The sequence below is a fragment of the Rhipicephalus sanguineus genome, chromosome 8 (assembly GCF_013339695.2).
Source record: "Rhipicephalus sanguineus isolate Rsan-2018 chromosome 8, BIME_Rsan_1.4, whole genome shotgun sequence".
Classification (NCBI taxonomy): Eukaryota; Metazoa; Arthropoda; class Arachnida; order Ixodida; family Ixodidae; genus Rhipicephalus; species Rhipicephalus sanguineus.
The window spans coordinates 99,857,058-99,874,005 of NC_051183.1; the positions used below are offsets into that span (position 1 = coordinate 99,857,058).

A 16,948-nucleotide genomic window follows, 5' to 3' on the forward strand; every position below is an offset into this window, starting at 1 on the left:
CAGGCGACGGATAGTTGCAGGACTTGACCATTTTCCGGAGTGCCGTAAAAAATGCGTCGGCCGTTTCACTAGCTTGCTGCGTACAGCGTTGGAACCGCGTTGACTCGTACAGCTCGTTCGGCGGGTGCACGAAGTGGTGGGTGAAAGCCTTCTTCACGGCGGCGACGTCTTTCATATCTGCCTCGCCTAGCGCGGTCGACACGAGGACAACCCTGGCTTGCGGGCCCATACAATAAAGCATGGAGCGCACTTGTACCTCTGCCGGAGCGACGTAAGGTCCGGTAGCGAAAGAGAAGTCCTCGAACTGCAGCAGCCATGTAGGCCATGAGCTGGGGTTGTCGAAGTCGAACGGCGATGGTGGACGCAGCTGGGCCATGCCTTGCAAGAACGGAGTGGCTGACACCCTGGCGGAGCCCTCAACACCGGTTGTCGTCATGGCAGAGCAACGGCGGCGGCGGTGGCGGGGCCGTGTCACGAGGATGCAAGCACGGGATCAGCGAAGATGAATCCCACCCACTTCTGACACCTGTCGAGCGCATCGGGCGAGTAAGTGACACGACAGCCGAGTCTCCAGGCGGACAAGTGACGTCAGGTTTAATGGCAGCCCTTATTGCAGAAAGCAGTACATGCCGCGCTGGCATCTGGCGGTACTGCTGTACACTACATGAATGATACTGCTGTACACTACACCTGATGCATCTCTTTGCATGCGTTTTACAGCGAAAGCTGTTATGAGATCACAACAGGGGCCGTTTTTGGTGCCGTAATTGTCCGCCGCCGCCGCCGGTGTTCGTAACCGCTGTAGCGCGAAATAAGGAATAAAACGAAATAAGAAAAAATATCCAGGTTGGAACGAGGTTCAAACCTGGGCCCTCTGCGTGGGAGCCCAGTATTCTACCTGAGAGCCATGCTGGTGCTTGAAACTGCCTTCCAAAAATACCCTTTACAGGCTTCATGTCGGGAAGGAACCACATTTACCTATGTAATGTAGTGTGGTAGAAGAGCAAAATAACAACTAGGCGTCACACAATGTGAATTGAGCAACAAGGGGGTTGTTGAATGCTTCCAACGCCTCTGTATATATGTATATAAATTTGCCTTACTCACCGTCGCCTTGATCGCTCCGTCTATAAGCTCTGCGCAGAAGCAGTCGCAAGCTGAGACACCTGTTACCCAACAACGCGTCCTTCACCAGTGTGTTGGTTTCATAGCCAGCGCTGCAGCGCTTGTTTTTGCGTTTGTTGATAGGTGGCAGCACACTGCAAGCGATTTGCTTGTTGACCGGTTTGAGAGCAACATGTTCTCCGCGCCAAGATGTCTCTGTAATTGTAAACATAGTGACGCGGTGTGGTCGAAGTCGTCCGGCAGAGGAAATTCTTCAGACTGCGTTCAGCAGTGATGTTGAAAGAAACCATCTTGACGAGAAGGATTTTGCACTGGAGGTAGAAGGCTGTGAAAACACCGAGAGTGACAGCGTCGATGAGCGATGAGCTGCCAGCTTACGAGGAGCGAGTTGCCCTTGACGTCCCCTCGTGCGTTAATGTTCTCTCACGCTCGTAAGTCACTTTGATTGTATTTAATGTATAATGTCCTTGAGCGAGGTCAAAATAAAGGTATCGATTTTTTTGTGCGTTACTTTGAGAATGAGAAGATAAAGAAACAAGCGTCACGACCGCATGCGATTTGAAGAGGCGCATTTAAACAATACGTTGCACGTAGTGTTCGCCGCGTGCGTTTCCAGTGAAAAATTGCAGTCGGATGACCTGTAGTAGCTGCGAAACGGCAACTGTAGCATGCAAAAAACTGAGTGACATTACAATTACTTCGCAGGTAGAATACGAAGTCGCCCAGCAAGTCACCTGATCGGTGTTCTGATATCGCTGTAGAAGCCCACGCGTTTGAAAGACTCCGAAATATCAGCATGAACTGTATACAGGTTTGTGCAATAACCTGAAGAGGAAACTGGCCCTGCGATCGTTCAACCACCATGTGAATGATGGGAAGTACAGGCTTTGGATTGGATCGCGTTAACTAGCGAACTGTCTACGGATCTTTTTCTACAGTTTCAGTTTTGTTCTTCACGAGGCGTGGGTAGTGGGTTGCGTTGCAATGCACTCAAGTAGTACCTTTGTTGTTCAAAGAGGCTGAACACCGCTAGATATCTTGGTTGGCAGCGACGTTGCCGTTTTGCAGGATGTATTTGGTAGTTTTAGCAAAGCATCGTGCACTCACCGCTGCGCAGAGATGTAGCGTCTCATGCGAGAGCAGAAAACTACATACAGTTCACGTTTGTTTGATAAGCGGATCTTGCGAAAACTCGTTCAAATCGGCTGCAAAACGACGGCGAAGTTAAGCAGACGCACCGTCCCGCTACTCTGCCTAGAGTTCAAAACAAAACGAGAAATGAATTGGGGGCAGACCACTCTGACAGACGCACCTGGCATCGCAGAAGATGATACGTTAAGTGTTTCTCCCTCAGTACAGTATGGTTATTTCCACATATAGATAATGCGTACTTTCGAGGAAAAAAACAACCGTGTTTGTTTTAAGTGCTGTACAAATATAATTCATTATATCGTTAAGCCAGGTCTACGACTCAATTGCAGAGCAATGCACACCCTAGCGGTTCAATTTGTCCCTGGGTGCTATTCTCTAAATTGTCCAATTCCGCCATGTTATCAGATTTCACCATTGGTCCACTCTGATTGGCCCATAGAGCTGCTACGCCACCTCTGATTGGCTTAAAAGGCCACCATTACAAAATTGGACAATATGACGGATTTTGACAGTGTTCAGGATAGCACTGCAGGATTCACTTCCATCGCACGGTAACGCGAACTTTTTGCAATACCTTTTACGAACAAAAGAATGAAGCAAGTTTTATTTGGAAATAACTTCACATCAATTTGTTTTACGCTCGGAAAACAAGCGCCGCGAGTCTAAAGAACGTAATCCATCCGAAGCAGATCCGAAGCCTGTATTCACATCATTCCCAGGGTGGTAGAAGCGCCGCTCACGGAGCCCACATAGACATCAGCGCCAGATCCTCCTCTAGGTATTATAGTATGAAACTCTGTCGCATATACAAGCCCAAGATGGTGGTGGTGGAGGTGGTGGTGCTGGTGGTGGTGGTAGAAAACGTTTTTATTTCATAGAATCGACCAAACAGTAGGACCTAGCTTTGTCGTCGACGCTGACTGTGCGCTGTTGTGGTGGTTAGAAATCCGTTGGTATTGTCACGTGGTCGTGACGTCGACGAAGACAGCAGTCGGCGTTTGCAGAATGAAACTGTTTATTTGGCCGAACTTGTGGCCGGGAAAATGAGAACTAGAACTACAGCAATACACGCTGTACAATGATAGCGGCGAACAGGGCGTCGTCCGTCGATCAACTGACAAGCAGTCAAGCGCGTCGGCTTTTATACAGGCGCTATCGAACTTTCCAGCCATATCGCTGGTGGCGGCGTTATCTCTCGACAAAGCTGGAACATTCTCTTGCGGCGAGCAATCTTAACAGATTGTTCCAAAACAATCGCGAAGCTTCCTACACATCACGGCGAGGCCTGCGCAGCGCGTTGCCCACAGTCTTTGTGGGTGAAGCTTACACTCATGAAATATAAGACTCGCGGCAATGCCCCCCTCTGAAAAAGCATCGTCCCGATGCTTAAAAACAGAACATGAATACATGCAATACTAAAGAAAACTAATAAAGAAAGCAAACATTAGAGTCCTCAGGTGCGCTAACGAGCATAGTACGATTTAAGGCGCACCACATGCACGACCTCGGGTCGAGCTCGGCGCCTCTGGGAGTTCGTGATGCCGTCGGGGACAACCTCGTAGTCGAGTACGCCGAGACGTCGAAGTACCCTGTACGGTCCGAAGTATCGTCGAAGAAGCTTCTCGCTCAGTCCGCGTCGTCGTATTGGCGTCCATACCCAGACACGGTCGCCGGGCTGGTGCTCGACGAAGCGTCGTCGAAGATTGTAGCGACGGCTGTCGGTGTGCTGCTGAGTCTTGATGCGCAGGCGTGCCAGCTGTCGAGCTTCTTCGGCACGTTGTAAGTAAGCGGCGGCGTCGACATTTTCTCCGTCGGTGACGTTGGGTAACATGGCGTCGAGCGTCGTCGCCGGGCTCCTTCCGTAGACCAACTTGTACGGCGTCATCTGCGTCTTTTCTTGGACGGCCGTGTTGCAAGCGAAGGTCACATACGGAAGGACGGCGTCACACGTCTTGTGCTCAACGTCGACGTACAGGGCGAGCATGTCGGCGATGGTCTTATTTAGACGCTCGGCGAGGCCATTGGTCTGCGGGTGGTAGGCGGTGGTGTGGCGGTGGCTCGTCTCGCTGTACTTCAAGATCGCCTGAGTTAGGTCCGCAGTAAAGGCGGTACCTCTGTCTGTGATGAGGACCTCTGGGGCGCCATGACGCAAGACGATGTTCTCCACGAAGAACTTGGCTACCTCGGCGGCACTCCCTTTGGGCAAGGCCTTTGTCTCGGCGTAGCGGGTGAGGTAGTCAGTCGCTACGACGATCCACTTCTTGCCGGAAGTCGACGTCGGGAACGGCCCCAGTAGGTCCATCCCGATTTGCTGGAACGGCCGGTGAGGTGGATCGATTGGCTGCAAAAGTCCCGCTGGCCTAGTCGGCGGTGTCTTCCGTCGCTGGCAATCTCGGCAAGTCTTAACGTAGTGGGCGACGTCGGCAGCAAGGCGTGGCCAGTAGTATTTTTCCTGTATTCTGGCGAGCGTTCGGGAAACACCGACGTGTCCAGCCGTCGGGTCGTCGTGTAGGGCCTGGAGGACTTCTGGTCGCAATGATGAGGGCACGACGAGAAGGTAGTCGGTTCGAAGTGGCGAGAAGTTCTTCTTCAGGAGAACGCCGTTCCGTAAGAAAAACGACGGCAGTCCTCGCTTGAATACCTTCGGAACCACGGCGGTCTTGCACTCGAGGTACTCAATAAGGCCCCCCAGTTCCGCGTCGGCCCGTTGACTTTCGGCGAGGTCGTCGGCACTTATAGTTCCGAGGAAGCAGTCATCATCGTCGTCTTGCGGCGGCGCGTCGACGGGGGCACGAGACAGGCAGTCGGCGTCAGAGTGTTTTCGTCCAGACTTGTACACGACGGTAATATCGAATTCTTGAAGCCTCAGACTCCATCGTGCGAGACGACCTGAAGGGTCCTTTAAGTTAGCTAGCCAACATAAGGCGTGATGGTCACTGACAACTTTGAAGGGCCTGCCATAGAGGTAGGGGGGAAACTTTGACGTAGCCCAGAGAATGGCAAGGCATTCCTTTTCTGTTGTGGAATAGTTTGCTTCTGCCTTGGATAGTGACCGGCTAGCATAACTGATAACCCTTTCAAGCCCGTCAGTCTTTTGCACAAGGACGGCACCGAGTCCTACGCTGCTTGCGTCGGTGTGTATTTCCGTATCGGCGCAATCGTCGAAATGCGCAAGTATGGGTGGCGTCTGCAGGCGTCGTTTAAGTTCTTGAAAGGCTTGCACTTGCGCCGTTTCCCACCTGAATTCCACGTTATTCTTCGTGAGAAGCGTCAGTGGTTCGGCGATCCGTGAAAAGTTTTCGACGAAGCGTCGGTAATAGGCACATAAGCCGAGAAATCGGCGCACGGCCTTCTTGTCGGTGGGTGGCGCAAAGTCGGCGATGGCAGCTGTTTTCCGCGGGTCTGGGCGCACTCCAGACTTGCTGATCACATGACCCAGAAACAAGAGCTCGTCATACGCGAATCTGCACTTTTCTGGCTTCAGGGTCAGTCCAGAGGCCTTGATTGCTTGAAGTACTGCCTCAAGCCGCCGGAGATGCTCGTCGAAGGTCGAGGAAAACACGACGACGTCGTCCAAATACACAAGGCACGTCTGCCACTTCAATCCGGCCAGTACGGTGTCCATGACACGCTGGAACGTCGCAGGTGCCGAGCAAAGACCGAAAGGCATGACCTTGAACTCAAAGAGGCCGTCGGGTGTTATAAAGGCAGTCTTTTCTCGGTCTCTCTCGTCGACTTCGATTTGCCAGTAGCCGGTCTTGAGGTCCATCGACGAAAAGTGCGTCGCGTTGTGAAGTCGATCCAAGGTGTCGTCTATTCGTGGGAGGGGGTACACGTCCTTCTTCGTGATTTTGTTCAGGCGCCGGTATTCAACGCAGAAGCGCGGTGTCCCGTCCTTCTTCTTCACTAACACCACGGGTGACGCCCACGGACTCTTGGACGGCTGGATGATGTTGTCGCATAGCATCTCGTCGACTTGTTTCGTTATCGCGTCGCGCTCTCGAGTAGAAACTCTGTATGGGCTCTGACGGAGTGGTCGAGAATTTTCTTCTGTTATAATGCGGTGCTTCGCAAGGGGCGTTTGTCGGACCCGCGATGACGACGAGAAACAGTCCTTGTATTGCAAGAGCAGGGTTTTGAGCTGGTCTTGTTTGGCCTTCGGAAGGCTTGGGTTGACGTCAAAATTCGGTTCCGGACCTCTATTCGTCGAAGCAGGTTCGGCAGCATCGAAGAGGGCGAAAGCATCGCTGGCGGCTGCACATTCGTCGATGTAGGCAACCGTCGTACCGAAGTTGAGGTGCCTATATTCGTGGCTGAAGTTTGTCAGCACTACTTTTGCTTTACCGTCACGCAGCTCGGCTATACCTCGTGCGACGCAAATTTGACGGTTCAGAAGTAGGTGCTGATCGCCCTCGATGACGCCTTCAAGGTTCGCAGGTTTTTCGGTGCCGACGGAAATAATGACGCTGGAGCGCGGCGGAATGGTCACCTGCTCTTCTATCACATTCAATGCATGGTTGCCTGGCATCGCGTGGGGCGGGAGCGCTTTGTCTGAGTTCAGCGTTATCGACTCAGACCTCAGGTCGATGACGGCGCCGTGGTCACTTAGGAAGTCCATTCCCAGTATCATATCGCTGTAGCAGTTTTGTAGAATTACAAAGCTCGCAGGATAAGTCCGGTTATTGATGGTGACTCGTGCCGTGCAGACACCAATCGGCGTTATCAGATGGCCTCCAGCGGTCCGGATCTCGGGGCCTTCCCAAGCAGTCCTAACTTTCTTCAACTGTGCTGCGAACGGCCCACTGATGACGGAATAGTCGGCTCCAGTATCGACGAGATCGGTGACGTTGTGGCCGTCGATCGGAACGTCGAGGTCGCTAGTCCGCCGTCTTGCGTTGCGGTTACGTCGCGGCGTCATGTCACGGCTGCGTCGGTTTGCACCGCTGCTTCCGTGTTGCGTCGTCAGGTCTGCTTCCGGTCGCAAAGTTTCGTCTTCAGGACGTCGTTCGGCGTGCGGCGGGGGCTCGGAACTTCGTCGCGGCGTCGTCGTCGACGGCGGAGGATCTTCAGCATTTCGTCGTTCAGCAACCGCACCTCCATCGGTTGCTGCCCTTAGTTTTCCGGATACGGGCTAGGCGACCGGCCCCGGTTTGGGCCAGTGTACGGCCGGCGGTGCGGTGACATGTAGCGGCCGGGCGACGGCGAGCGGGAAGGTCGTCGTTCTTGCCACTGTGTTCCGGTGAGGTAGTCGTTGATGTCGCGCGGCCGTTCGCCTTGCTGCGGGCGCGGCGCGTTGATAGCGAATCCGCGTAGTCCCATCTGTCGGTACTGGCAGCGGCGGTACGTGTGGCCGGCCTCTCCGCAGTGGTAGCAGAGCGGGCGGTTGTCGGGGGCACGCCAGACATCGGTCTTCCTCGGGGTGTTGCGCTGGCCGACAGGTGGTCGGTAGGGCGTCGGTGGCGGCGGCGGCGTCTGGCGACGGTACTGCGGCGGTGTGGCGTCTTGGCGGGGGCGTGGAGGAGGAGCATGACGGCGGGCTGCAGCAGCATAGCTAATAGCTTGCGGCTGCGGCTCTGCTAGCTGAGGCGCGCCGAGTGAATGCTGGATCTCCTGGCGCACGACGTCGGCGATGGACTCTACTTGAGGTTGCGACGGAGGTAGCATTTTTCGCAACTCCTCTTGCACGATTGCTCGAATCGTCTCACGCAGGTCGGCGGGTCCTAGGGCTTGAACGTCGGCGTAGCTTGTAGCCGAGAAGCTGCGGTTGTATTGCCGCGTTCGCATCTCAAGCGTTTTCTCGATCGTGGAAGCCTCCGATGCAAATTCAGCGACCGTCTTCGGCGGGTTCCTTATCAATCCAGCGAAGAGTTCCTGTTTGACACCCCGCATGAGGAACCTCACTTTCTTCTCTTCGGGCATACTTGGGTCGGCGTGTCGAAACTGGCGATTCATCTCTTCCGTGTAGATGGCAATATTTTCATTGGGCAGCTGCACACGGGTCTCCAGCATAGCCGCGGCCCGTTCCTTGCGGACCACGCTCGTGAACGTGCTTAGGAACGTCGTCCGAAAGAGATCCCATGTTTGTAGGGCGGATTCTCGGTTCTCGAACCACGTCCTCGCGGCGTCTTCTAGGTAGAAGTATACGTGGCGCAGCTTGTCCTCGCAGTTCCAGTTATTGAATGTTGAGACCCTTTCAAAGGTCTCGAGCCAAGTCTCGGGGTCTTCACATGGCGAACCCCGGAACGTCGGCGGCTCCCTGGGTGGCTGCATCACGATCGCCGTAGGGGGCACTGCGTCAGTCATCGTCTCGGCGGTCGATGTGACGGTCTTCGGCTGCCTGGCGTTTTCGGGAAGGAGCCCGTACTCTGGTTGTAGTCCCTTCTGCCGGCGGCTGGTTCGAGGATTCGGGTTGTCCTTAGAGTCGTCTTCTTCGCGGCTTGGGCTTGGGCCAGCGCTCCGCGGTGGTGCCCGGATCATGAAGCAGCACCTCCACCAGATGTCACGTGGTCGTGACGTCGACGAAGACAGCAGTCGGCGTTTGCAGAATGAAACTGTTTATTTGGCCGAACTTGTGGCCGGGAAAATGAGAACTAGAACTACAGCAATACACGCTGTACAATGATAGCGGCGAACAGGGCGTCGTCCGTCGATCAACTGACAAGCAGTCAAGCGCGTCGGCTTTTATACAGGCGCTATCGAACTTTCCAGCGATATCCCTGGTGGCGGCGTTATCTCTCGACAAAGCTGGAACATTCTCGTGCGGCGCGCAATCTTAACAGATTGTTCCAAAACAATCGCGAAGCTTCCCACACATCACGGCGAGGCCTGCGCAGCGCGTTGCCCACAGTCTTTGTGGGTGAAGCTTACACTCATGAAATATAATACTCGCGGCAGTATAGTCGAAACATATGTGTGTATGCGAATAAAAAAAGGTTTACAATAGACCAACAACAAACATACTTGTGACAGAGCAAGATAAAACACCTACAAGCACAAACCCTTTATACCGGGCCCTCTGCGTTGGAGCCCAGTATTCTACCTCAGAGCCATGCTGGTGCTTGAAACTGCTTTGCAAAAAGACCCTATAAAGGCTCCGTGTCGAGAAGGAACTATATTACCGTATGTAATGTAGCGTGGTAGAAGAGTAAAGTCAGAATCAGGCGCCACAAAACGCGAATACTGGAAACAGGCGTCACACAATGCGACTTGAGCAACGAGTGGGTTGTTGAATGTTTAAAACCCATAACAAAGGGCTCTGCCATAATTCTTCGTCGTCATCAGCCAGAGCATCAACAAAGTACACATAATCCCTTAGAAGTGTTTAGCGGGTACCACAGTTCTCCGCAGAATGACGAAAAATGGCATACTGGCTGCATTCCTTATGATGAATTACAGCGTAGTGGGTTCCTCGCAGATACACTTCTATTGGTTGCTAAGTAGGCCCATAAGGCCCCCATGATCAATTTCCTCAAGGTCTCAATGAAGTTCTTTCCCCCTCTCGCTTCTTTTCTTACGTTAACGTATGTCATATAGCGTTGAAGTAGAGTTAAATAACGACCGAGTGTCACACAAGGCGAATTACGTAACTAGTTGGTCGTTTAAAGCTTGCGACCCATTACAAAGGGCTCAGCCATAATTCTTCGTCGTCATCAGCCATCGCATCAAGAGAGTGCACATAATGCCTCACAGATGGTACCTCGCTACTCCGCAGAATGACGAATAATGGTGTAGTGGGTGCTTCCGAACTTCACAAAAATTATGATTTGTGCCATAGTGCGTACGTATCTGGTGTACTTGTCCCAAGAGAGTTTATAACGGGCTCTAGAAATGCCGCCCTTCCAGCTTTCGATGTGACTGTGCTGCGCTTTCCGCGCAGGCCTGGCGTTTTTTTGAAGGCGAAAGCGTTATAAGCCTCATCAAACGCGAAAACTGACCGTCGAGGTCGGCGGTGTCAGCACGACAGATGCAAAAGTTGGCCAACAATTGACGACGCCACCATATAGCGCCAATATGACTCCACAGATTGTCAAATTTGTGAGGTCACATAGGTCATAGCATGACATCGTCACTTAATCAAAGGTGGGCCCATCACGCAGGCAGGGCAAAGCCAGGTGAGGTGCAGAAAGCTTGCAATGCCTCCGATCCTGGAGGCAGTGCAAAACCACGTTAGGTGTAGCAGGCGTTCGCGGTAGGGTTGGGAGGATGAATACATTGGCTCAGAAGAAATAAGAATAAGGTGGCTTTCGACTAGGAGTCGTCTTTGGCAAATGCATAAGGGACCCTGCGGCTTTCTTAAAATTTTATTTTTTTATTTTATTTTGCTATAGCTGGTATCTGGGTGATCTTTCTCAATGGCAAAGGTCGAAAATGTTTCTTTCAATGCAAGAATAGGCATGACTGCAAGAATTATTCATGAGCCGTCAATGCAGCTATCCTTCGGGCAACGTGGAATCCCAGTAAATAGACGGAAAATAGACGTCTTTTGATCTTGTTATTTCCTTCGGTGAAAAAACAAAGCAAAAACAAAACCACATAGACAATACTTAGTGAATATAAGCCGCCCTCTTGCGCTCTTGTTGCCAGGCGAAGCTCCAGTGGTGTGTGTTAGCTGAAAGAATCAAGAGAGTGCGTGACCTCGACATTTAGTTTGTATCAAAAAGCTACGAGGAGATACGAATGGGTTTAGGAATATAACGCGTGCACTTACAGACAAGCGCAATTTTATATTACGAACGTCGCATAGCGAGGGTTGCTGTAGCGGACACATCACCCCTCATGCTGCCATGATGTAAAGCGGTACATTACCGGACCTTACTGTATGTGCCGTGAACCCCATGTTCCCGGACAACTGAGGTCAAACATCCTTAATATAACGCACATACCTCCATAACCGACATGCTCTCACAGATGAAAACTTTAAATATATGCTCAAAATAATTGCGCGGGAGGAAACAATCTTTTTGCATCGTGCAGAAGCGAGAATTTTTCAAGCACACGGTACTTGTTTTCGTGCTTCTGCAAGTTAGCTTCCGACAGGAGTTTTAGAAACGTGGCCGACGCTCGTTATCAATACGATTGAGGGATATCACTTGATCCCATCAAACGCTAGTTGCGTTAGCGACACGCTTTTTCTTTTTACCGCTATGTCGTGCACTGATAACACGAGTTTCAAAAGAAATGCGCTGCTGGGGGCCACGAAAGGCATCACGAACCTTTCATGAGCTTACATCGACGCGCCTGATTCCCAGCTATGACGCAGTTAAAACACCCAACGTGTTCTAGACCTAACTACGCATTAGCGCAGGAAACAAACTGAATACGCAGTGCACAGAGAGACACGAAAGCAGGGGTTCTCACCGTGGTTTCCCTATCTGCAGTAGGCGACACCACATTGCGATGTTCAGAAGCGTCACTGTAGAACAAAAGATTGCTCGGTACTACACCTTATCCGAGTGAAGAAGAAAAAAAGAGATGCCGCCGACATGTGCATGAGAACTCTTGTGCTTCCATAGCGTCATATCTAGTCTGACGGTGAGGTTGTGTCGCTTTGTGGCGGAATGTTCTTTCACGAAATTTCAACTAATCTTGTGGGAAAATGCTTTTTCATCAATAGGAAGAAACTAAAGGAACATTACATATATTTCACACACATTTTTTTTCTTTTTACTTGAATCACATGCGTCGCCTAATGACTGCTTAAGCTCATACGTGATCAGTAGAGGCCGCATGTTTAGGCTATAGGAAGCTCCCTTAAGGCGCCAAAAATAGGCCGGCAAAACATCTCTTTAGGTCTCTCATATCGTAAATATAGGAACAATAAGTTTCACACAAATGCAAATAATTTCAATTTCAACCGAAGACGAGGGCGGCCTCTAGTCACGACAGGAAAACAAAAATATTATTGCATAAGATGGTGCAAGAGGGCCAACAGTTGTAAATAGCCGTGCAAGTGCGCTTTGTTCGGCACCGTTCGCATAACACGGTCTCTCCCGTGTTCATGTCCACTGTCGAATCAAGACATTCCTGGGTGTCTTTTCGCCTTGGCCGAGAAGGGCAGAGCAGGAGCAAATAGCCAGATCGCTAAAAGAACAGAAGGGAGGGATTCCTCCTATTGGCCGGGTCGAATCGCGTTGAGCGAATTTCTTCCCTGGCAGTGAACCACTGGCATAGCCAAGGGAGGGGGGGGTGGAATGTTTCATCCCGAAACATTCCAGTTTCCCATGCGCATATATACTGGCGCACACAAAAGCGCACGCATGAAGTACCTAAAGTGCCCCCCCCCCCCGTAAAAAAATTTCTGGCTACGCTTCTACAGTGAACACCCCAAAAGGTAAATTACAAACAAAACAAAAGGCGCATGCACATCAGATTTTTCTTTCATTTTTGCTGTTCACTCTCCGCTGACGGCCTTCCGCGGTTTCGCATTCGCTAACCGCTCGCATCACGTCAGCGCGTCGGCCGGAGTGTCCCACTTCATAGCTGCTAGGGGTTGTTCCCGGCATTTCGTTGAAGTAGAGGACTAGGCTGAATCCCATAGTTCCGAACAGCCCATGTTGCGCGGTAACATGAATAATGGTTTCAAAGTGTTCATATAAGCGCTAATTTTCAAAACAGGCATTTATAAGCATTTGTAAGCATTTAGGCACAAACACAAAAAATAGGCATTTATAGGGACCATAAAAACACTATAAAAGCCCTTCTTATTCATGCTCATATATGAAAGTGGCGCAATAGACGCGCAAGGAACAAAATAGACATTTGCCTGAAATCCGGTCTCTATTGATCTGATCCTCTGTCATTTTACACCAAAATCTCGGAGCCCATTGGGCGAGAGGTGGTCAGGAGAGTTTCAAGCCGTTTATCACATTATATCTCCTTTTGTCTTAGTTTTCCTATACTCTTTCTTTTTTTTCTCTTTACGTTTTCTTCTGTCTCTTTTCTATAATAATTTTTATTGACTCCTCTCTCTCTCTCTCTATTTATTTCTCTCTACTGCTGTTTCTTTATTCCGATTTGTTCCATTTCTTTCTCTCTGTCCATTTCTCGCTTGTTGACACTTTCTAGCTTTTCGCTCTTTCTCTTTCTTTGATTATCTTTTTTTCACTCTTTCTCTTCACTCTACCTTTGTTTCTCTCTATTTATATTTTGCTCATTCTGTCTGTGATATTTTTACTCTCTCCCCTCGTGCTTTTCCTCCTGTCCATCACTTCCTTTTCCAACACTCTTTGTTTCGTACCCTCACTTTCTCTCTCCCTTTCTTGTTCATTCTAACCTTCTTTCTCTTTCCTGCTTTATTTATTTTTCGCTTCATTCCGCTTTCTTTCTATCTCTTTCACACTCTCTCAATTTCTCTCTCATTATTTTTCTACCTTTCTTTCTCTCAATTTCTGTCTTTCTCATTCTTCCTAGGAGAGGCCTTTCTCTGTCCTCTCCTCCTCTCCTTCATCTTAACCCTCACATCACTCCTCCTCACCCTCACTCCCTTTTCCCTCCCCTCGCTATGCAATACTATACGATGCTATGCTATGCTCTACTAGCATGCCTGGACAACCGAGTGGTTAGGATGCTCGCCTTCGCATAATGGGAACGCGGTTTCTAATGCCGTCTCACCAATAAATTTTTTAACAGCGAAGCTACTCTAGTTCGGCGTAAAATGCAATGACCGAAAAGTGTCATCATCGTGAACCGGCACGTGCTCTCTTCGTCCTCTTTTTCCTCCTCTCCTTCGCTCCCAGAACACGTGCGCAGATTTGTCCGGCGTACAGCAAGGGGCAAGATGAAAGCGAAGGAGGGATGTGAGGGTGAGGAGGAGGGCGAAGAAAGGGAGAGGGAAACAAAAAGAGAGACAGGAAAAAGGCTATAAAGAAAGATGTAAAGAAACAAAAGATCTTGCTAAAAAATTTCTCATGAGGAAGAGGGAATCGTAGCCTCGTAGCCGGAATCCGAAGGCGAGCGTCTCAACCAGTCACCTATCTAGGGACGCTGCCAGAAGATAGTACAGCATAGCCTTGTATAGTGTCGTGAAGTAAGGGTAAATTGAGGGTGACGATGAGCGAAAGCATGATGGGAAAGAATAATGCATAGCATTCAAAAAATGAGATAGAGAAGAAATAGAGAAAAGGAAATGCATAAAAAGAAGGAAACAAACAGAATCAAAGAAAAGAAAATGAGAGAGATGTAAAAAATAGAATAAATGAGGAAGCAAGCGAGAAATTGAAAGAGTGAGACAAAGATAGGAAAGGAAGAGATAAACAGAAATAAAAGGTAGAGAAAGAAAGAAATAAAAAAAACCAGAGACAAAAAAGACAGAAAAAACGTAGAGAATTGAAAAAAAAAGAAAAACTGGGTGAAAGAAACAGAAACCTAATGAGAAACAAAGCAGGCGGCCCAGCTCCCAAAAGAAATTCAGAGAAATTGAGAAATAGGCTGGCCAGCGAGTGGCGACGGGAACGTGCTTCGTGTTTCCAAGCTCTGCGCGACTTAGTGCAAGCTTTCTCGCAAAGATTGTTGTCTTTTTCATGCTTATATATATATATATACATATATATATATATATATATATATATATATATATATATATATATATATATATATATATATATATATATATATATATATATATATATATATATATATATATATCTTCGTTTCTCTCATTACTCGTCCTCTCTCCCATCCGGTTACTGCATTCCGCCCCGGAGGAATCGCCGCCCGTGTTCTGGAAGCGAAGCAGAGGATGAAAATTACGGCAACCAAGAAGAGTACGAAGATGGCGCGTCTCGGTTCATTGTGATGATCATAGGGTTTACATTTCCCATTATAATTGTCAGTGTGGCTAATACCCCTCGTGGGTATGCGCCAGTCTCCTTGAGGCGACAAACAAACAATGATCATTTCTGTTCTCGCGGCACGGACAAACGGCCATTTGGAACAGCTACGGCGTTAAATATGAAAGAGCGACGTGACTACAATTTCTTATGTAAAAGAGGAACTCGCCCAGCAAGTGATTCAATCTGCGTTGTACTGTGGAAAGGCAACGCAGAGATAGGACTCCGTAAGATCAGCATGAACAATGTCGTACATGGCGTTTATTTCTCTTGCTGTAAATCATTTCGTGTAGCTCATTGCTGAATCATGCAAAGTTGCGTGAAATTATCTGTCGCGTCAGGTGACACCGCATCCTCGCTGACAGCCCGATAACTCACCGGCGACTGCACCGTTTGTTTTTATTAGCAAGTTGTGAATAAAATGTGCGGAAACCACGCACACCAGGTATCTAGAGATAGCGCCACGTGTTGCGCAGTGGCTGTGCGTGAGGCCCACTTGCATGTTTTCAGTGAAGAGGTGCCTTGGCTGCCAAGAAGGACAGACGCTTCCACCCGCGCTGGCCAATTGCTGATGCCCGTGGTCATGGTCTTCGCCTCACTACCCTGTGTCCACTGGGCCGACCCTGCCGTATGAGTCGTCGTTTTAAATCGATTGTTGTTATTTGTTGTGATTGGAGGCCTTCGTCGCCCTTCCTTTAACTACGGACGGGACGGGACTTCGCTCACTCCATGAGAACCTTATAGCTTTTATTTATGAAGCAGCTTCAAGCACACTGGTGTGACTCCGTGTTAAAACCCCTCCTTGCCACACAGGCGATCTCGGTTCAATTATTAATAATATTAGGTCCTTCATTTTTCATCAAGCATAACATGATTGAGGCAGGGAGAAAAAGCTGACGGGCAGCTTGACTAGCTCCGGTGCCCTAAATTGTACACTTCGGCGTGTTTACAGCAGACTGTGCTGAACATAATGAATAACCAAAATGACAATGAGGAAGACAAAGTGACAGCCTACTAAACAGTGTACATAAACAGTACACTGACTGGGGCCAAACATTTTTATTAAGGAAAAAGCCTAGATGCCTCATTAAACGAGAAATTTGACCGCCGGCGTCCCGTGGCGTCGGGTACAAGTTATACAGAAATGATCACGTGTTGATGTGACCTTATGACGTCACGTGACGTAGCGTCACCTGATGCCGTCATCACATGACATCGTAGCTTGGTCGAAGGTGGTCTAATCCGGGGGCAATACAAAACCAGGTGAGGTACCTCTGATCTTGGAGGCAGTACAAAACCACGTTTGGTGCAGAAAGCTTTCGAAGGCTGGCAGGGCAGGATCAATGCATCAACTGAGATGAAAACGAAAAGCGCTTTCGCCTTCGGGGCTTCCTAAGTGAATACGTAAGGAGCAGTGTGAGCGGTTATTTATTCATTTGCATCTATCTAGAATTTTCTCTTACGGAGAACATTCATTTTCCGCTCACAACCAACGACGCCGACACTGGAATTTCTGCGAAACGAGCTGTTCAACGCTGTCGCGTTGATACGACTATCCATACGAATACACGAGTAAGTGAGGAAACGCATGGAAGACATGCAGAGGTATTAAGTAAACAACAACACGAACCCACTACTCCGTGATTTTGACGTTCGCGCCCCCTGAACGACTTAGCTTGCAGGGTACCTACTCGAAACCCGAACCTTTCGAGTGTGCATGCTATCGAACCGGCAGTCCACCGAAGCTGTAACTTAATTCTACGTGCTCAATAAACATAACTGCTTTGCGCCGATCGCCAGGCGATGGTTAATAACGTGATGACATGTTAAGCTAGCGGGAAGGA

General features: G+C 49.6%; 1 protein-coding gene across 1 annotated transcript in view; it reads right to left on the reverse strand.

Moving 5' to 3' along the window:
* Nucleotides 1-471: 471 nt before the first annotated feature.
* LOC119403412 (lipase 3) overlaps nucleotides 472-16,948 on the reverse strand; it is a 92,202-nt gene continuing 75,725 nt past the window's right edge. Inside the window, exon 6 of the mRNA XM_049418317.1 lies at nucleotides 472-526. Coding sequence (XP_049274274.1) covers nucleotides 472-526 — 55 coding nt within the window. The remainder of the gene's footprint in view (nucleotides 527-16,948) is intronic.